This window comes from Populus euphratica, unplaced genomic scaffold (assembly GCF_000495115.2).
Source record: "Populus euphratica unplaced genomic scaffold, PopEup_1.0 scaffold1301.1, whole genome shotgun sequence".
NCBI classification, from domain to species: Eukaryota; Viridiplantae; Streptophyta; class Magnoliopsida; order Malpighiales; family Salicaceae; genus Populus; species Populus euphratica.
In genome coordinates this window covers 19031-24824 of record NW_011501159.1, presented here as the reverse complement: position 1 = coordinate 24824, position 5794 = coordinate 19031, and the positions used below count along the sequence as shown (strand labels likewise).

Below are 5794 nucleotides of genomic sequence, written 5' to 3'. Positions count from 1 at the left end.
CCTCTTACCTCGTACAATAATTATCCCAAGTTGAAGTAAATTTTTACATCACTCATCATCTTGTTTAGGATTTTTCATCTTTCAATTATTCAATAATTATCCTTTTGTTTAATATTTTTTTCTAAATACTGGAGTTGAATTGAAGTTTATTTTTCGTCTTTTTACATTTATAACTCATGTATAGTAGATTAATATATATCTTGTTATATTAGTTCCCCCAGAAAATTATCATAGCTATGCTTAATAATATAATGATGGATGCAACACATGAATGAATCGAGCTCAATAACCTCCTTGAATCAACCAATACAAGTTCCAGAACTTGGAAGATTCTGGAAGCAAAACTTTATCAAGAAATACATTGAACGGGCAACAAGCCGCTTTTAATTGCCTAAGATGTACCTGTTAGTATTAGTCAAATTGGTTAGGACTGAGGAAATGAAACCTCCCGTATCCCGTATTTGCAACAGCAGAAAATAATCCCTTTGTTTCACCGATGTCAAAAATGGAATTGAAAACCACCCGGAAAACCTCCGTCAAATCCACCACCAGGAAAGCCTCCATCAAAATGAAATGAAAATTGCTGTCCACCACCGCCAAATGGGTTGCCACCGCCACCTCCACCCATCCCCATGTCATCCATGTCTTCTCCTCTATCATATCTTGCACGCTTATCATCGTCTCCAAGAACCTGCAGAGAGCAACACAGGTTTCAGACCGAGAACACACACCAAACCTTGAGCTTCATTAAATTGGAAGACTTCAAACCATTTGGAAACAAAAAACTTGGCAGGAATTTTTAATGTTTCCTGTAGTTGCCAGTATTATAGAGACAGACAAAATGCAACATAAAAGGTTAAAGGCCATGGAGGAAAATGATGGAAGTCATTAAAAAATCAGACCTCATATGCAGCTGCAATATCTCGGAACTTGGCCTCTGCTTCTTCTCGATTATCAACATTCTTATCCGGATGCCACTGCAGAGCAAGCTTTTTATATGCACGTTTGATTTCAGATACAGATGCAGTCTTTGAAACTCCTAATATCTTGTACCAATCCCGGCGCTTACTCATCTTCAAAGCCTTCTCAGCCTTCATCAACGCTTCCCGGATACTCATATCCTGGATTATATTTAAAGAGATGAGAGGTGAATTTCTAAACAGCCACCACCATGGAAATACCAGAGACATTTACTCCTTTTTGGTACTCCACTAAGGACAAACTAAATCATCTTCCAGTTAATACAGTTTGCTTCAGTAGAATTCTTGTTCTGATTAAAAAATATCATTAAGGGCTTGCTTAACCACAACCATTTCAACATAATAAACAAACAAAAATCAATTATCGGATTGTTTGAGCAACTACACCTAAGGAGATCAAATAATTCAATCCAAAACAGCAGTACAATCAATCAATGGAGGTACAGTACAAAAGCATATTTGAAAGTGAACTTAATGCAAAGAGAGTAGGTAAGAGAATGGGTGAAGGGCAGGTCAGAGGAAATTTGCAAGATGGATGCAATCCAATATAAACAGTGAAGCATGTTTAAGTTGCAAATTAATTTTACAGCACTTTTCCTTTTTATCGATGTTATGCCAGCAGACATTTGAAAAGTTATACTAGTTGAGATGAAACATTGGTAGATATCCCAACACCACCTGCTGAATGTTTGACCCTGTAAACAATATTGGTCTGTTTTGTTGCCACTGAACATGCAGCTTTGAAGCAGGCTCTGACAAACCTCAGATGGATTCACTATGTAAATTACATATATTGGTAAATTCCCCATTGAAATGCATATTATTGACTCACCTGAGGTGATTTTTCAGCTGCTGATTTCAGATCTTCAACAGCTCCTTCCCAGTCCTCTACTATGAGTTTAGCTTCACCTCTCTGGGGGAATGGGAGGAAAAGGGAAACAAAACAAAGAGGAATATCCAGGTTAGGAAAATGTAGCTATTATTACTGAACAGTTAAGACAAAAGGCATGATGAATGGACAAAATAGCAAACCTGAACTAAAGCTTCAAGAAGCTCCCCATCAATGCTGAGCGCTTCGTTGCAACTAGTTAAAGCATCCTTGCCCCTGCCAAGCTTAACCAAGAGCTTACATAAGCCTAGGTGAAGATGTACATTGTGTGCAAGGTGATGAGGGTCCAGTGCGAGTGCTGCTCTGTAATCCTCTACTGCGACACGTAGTTTACCCTTACTTGCATTATCTTCTGCCTGTTAAAGACAACATGTTCAAGAACAAGAACAAGCACCTTCAAATTGTAAGTAACACAAAAGAAAGTCAATCTCTATAATCAGATCAAAGTCCAACCATTAAACTAAAAAGCAGGAAGAAGATAAAAAAAAATACGAAGACATTTAAGAAGTCTAGCCAATTTACACTTTTAGTTTTCTTGAGTAAGTTTTTCAGCCCAAAATACGCTTTCTTCAGCTGACTATGCTCTGGATCAAGACGGAGACCCTTTTGGTAATGCCTGGAGAAGATTTAAGTATATAAACATAAAATTGAATTCTAGAGAAATTACAAAGAATTTTAACCAAAAAAAGAAAACTTAAATTTGCTCAGAAACTAACTTTGTAGCAACATCATGATCTGCTAAATAGTAGTATGCACGGCCACGGAGCAGTAGTGCCTCTAGATTATTTTCATCTTCCTTGAGAATATACCCAGTCTCGGAGATGACAGCAGAGTAGTCTTTAACAGCTAACAATAACTTTACTCTGAGGAGTTTGGCCTGCAATAAAATAATGCATGTGGAGTCATTGCACTGCAAGAGTACTGAACATATCAAAGCCATACTCCCAACTCCCAGTTAACACCGTATTGATGTAGCACACAATTCATATGAGAAATATAATGAACAATGCCTCAAAATAGAAAAGAAAAGGTATGGGTGTCACCTCTGAGCATGCTGGAGAAAACACAAGGACAACTTTATCAACATATTCCAGAGATTTTGCATAATCCCCTGAATCCAAAAGAGTCAGAGCAGTATCCAATGCACTCTGAGCTTGATGCAATTGAGAAAGTTCCTTGTCCGCAGTCAAATGCCCAGGTTTTAGCTCCAGAAACTTTTTGTAGCTCTTTTCAGATTCATCATATCTGCATCAGCAGAAGAGAACCCAAGATATTATCAGACTCCAGTTGAAAACAAAAGGGCCAGGGGAGGAGACAAAAAGAGGTGTTCTACAGGCTTTTACAATATTCAGAAAAAACAACATTCCATATGAATTTAATCCTTAATTGCTAAATCAAAACACTAATTCAATGAAAATAATAGTTTTACTCAAATGGGTTGGATGATGAACGAGGGTAAGAAAGGAAAGGATATAATTGAAAGAAAGAACACGGCATCCACTGGTTGTTTTTGAAAGTGCTTTTTACTTGACAATACATCAAAATAATATATACTTTTTTTAAGTTTTAAAATCAACACATCAAAACAATCTAAAATCATTAAAAAAAAAAAATTGAAGTAAAAAAAAATTTAAAAGCTCATTTTGAAAGCAAAAACAAACACCCTGAGAGACGGATAGTAAATTATACATGGACAGGAGGAATCCATCCATCCCTCCCTCCCTCCCTCCCATCCTTCCAGTGGTCGGGTCTTAATTCATCTAGCAAGGGAACAAATCCTATCCCTCTCCACCAATCCATCCTCCCCACTTTCCTTCCAAACAGAGTGTTAAAGACCACGTTACAAATAGCACACGATTTAACAGTAAAAGTAGAAACAAAATGACGGAATGAAGGAAGAACCTGCATAACTGACGAAGAATGGAGGCACGACGAATATAAGCTTCAGAGAGGGAGGGATCTGCCTCAATTGCAGCATTGAGGTCATCAAGTGCGTCACTGTAACGCTTAAGTTTTATACTTTGAGAAGCCCTTTCAAACAACTCCGCAGCATTTCCAGCTTTAGTATCTACAAATTCATACAGCACTAATATCAACACAACCAAATCAATATCAAACAACCATACCAAAGCCACCACAAAAATGGATGCTTTCGTAATTAAATTGCATACCCATAAATACAATTTAACTAGCTATAAAGTTCAATAATTTAACTAACCACAAGAAATGTTTAATTTCACAGAGCAGTACTGACATGACAGATGCATGCATCAAGAACTGAAGAAGAAAAGAAAGGAGAAACATACCTGAAGCAGAAACAAGAGGTTGGAGAAGTAAGAAGTGACAAACAAAAACAAAATGGAGTATAAAGATTGTACATCCGAATCCTCTCCATGCCACACCATCCATGCTCATCATCACAACCAGATTCATTTGTTACTGTCTCAATTAAATTACACCACGATTATCATTAGCCCTCTAATAATTTCTATTTTATTTTCGGGTTTTGGCTTTTGGGGTTGTAATTGAAGAAGATTCCGAAGAACTCAAAATTTAAGGAGAGAACAGCGACAGAAGAGAAGGGAACCGTGCCGGGATTCGCTATGTCAATCCACGTAGTTCTACCCTATCATCTCCTTACATGTGGATTATGAAGGTGTCTACTTAGCATTCATTTCGACACGTCTACCCAGTTAGTCTCTGCCACGTGATAAAGCATAGTTGGCGTTGGCAACATTTTGGACTTGGCCCAGATAAATATGTCCTCAAATTTGGTGTTGAATTGACATAAGAACGTGAGCCATTTAATTACAATGAAATGGGCTTCGTACGAGTGACAGTGTACTGTGGGTCTTGATTAAAGGAAGATATCCAAGGTAGCGTTTACTAGAGGTAAGGGGCCCGGGCTTGTGGAAAAGAGATAAGGGTAGCGTTACCAAGTATTTTTTTCCCTCCAAATTTAGAGTGGTAAAAAAAAAAAAAAAACTTAAGATTTATTTAGAAAAATAGCCTATTTTAACGAGGTATATATGCCACTCGCTTGAAAAATTTAACAAAGATAGTTTTATTAGATGTTTTTAAAAATCATTTTAAATTTAATAAATTTATAAATATTATCTTTATTATAACTCCTTAAAAATAATATTTATTTAGTTTTAAAAGACAATATTTTAATATTAAAATTTAGTATCAATCTTAAATTGTGATAAAAATTATATTTATTAAAATCTAAAAATTATTTGGTGTGTATGTGTGTGTATTACTATTACAAAGCATAATAGCCTCTTACTTTTTTAAATTTATAGGTTTAAACATTTTATTTTTTTAATTACAAAAAATATTTTATTTATTATTAATAAAAAATTTTCCATTAAAAAAATATATACTTGTGATTTTATCTTAACTAAATTATTTTATTTTTTTTCTTATAAAATAAAACGACTAGCTTAGCTGCTTGGGTCGTGCCCAAACAACCAAGATAGGGTTAACCATAATTTTTTTTTGATCTCACATCCCTCTATCTCTTATAGCTCTATAAAATTCAATAATTTTGTACAAAAAAAATTAATTATGCACTTATACAACTTCCTATACAAGTATTTCCATGACATTTTATTTTTATTGGATAATAACACTACCAACTAGACAAGTTGTTTTCTATAACCACTTAAGATTATTAGAATAGCTACCCCTGTATATGAGTTAGGCTAGAATTGCTACTTTATTATGGTAGGGTACACTTCATTTTTATTGTTTCATGGTAAATTTTCTAAGTCATGAAATAATGAGTTTAAATGCTTTATGACACAATTAAATGATTAATATCTTCTTTCAAATGTAAGAGTATCTATGTAATAAATAATCCGACAAGACCGGGGTTGAACCACAGGGATGTTAACTATAATAATAATAATAATAATAATGG

At 35.1% G+C, this 5794-nt stretch overlaps 1 protein-coding gene across 2 annotated transcripts; it reads right to left on the bottom strand.

Moving 5' to 3' along the window:
• Positions 1–261: 261 nt before the first annotated feature.
• On the bottom strand, positions 262–4468 carry P58IPK (DnaJ P58IPK-like protein). Of its 2 annotated transcripts, none has more exons than XM_011014971.1 (9): positions 4176–4468; positions 3772–3955; positions 2913–3114; positions 2586–2746; positions 2392–2485; positions 2013–2225; positions 1813–1893; positions 903–1121; positions 262–691 (listed from the first exon to the last, which is right to left on the bottom strand). In XM_011014971.1, the coding sequence occupies exons 1-9, from the start codon at positions 4300–4302 to the stop codon at positions 500–502; spliced, it is 1473 nt and encodes a 490-aa protein (XP_011013273.1). In that variant the 5' UTR covers positions 4303–4468; the 3' UTR covers positions 262–499. The 2 variants fall into 2 exon arrangements, with proteins under 2 accessions (XP_011013273.1, XP_011013274.1); XM_011014972.1 differs by having other exon boundaries at positions 3772–3937; positions 4176–4467.
• Positions 4469–5794: the final 1326 nt, after the last annotated feature.

Coding starts and splice junctions, on each gene's coding strand:
- P58IPK (XM_011014971.1), bottom strand. CDS start 4,302: ATGAATCTGGTTGTGATGATGAGCATGGATGGTGTGGCATGGAGAGGA. Junction 3,956..4,175: donor ACCTCTTGTTTCTGCTTCAG/GTATGTTTCTCC, acceptor TGTTGATATTAG/TGCTGTATGAATTTGTAGAT. Junction 2,747..2,912: donor TTTCTCCAGCATGCTCAGAG/GTGACACCCATA, acceptor ATTTTATTGCAG/GCCAAACTCCTCAGAGTAAA.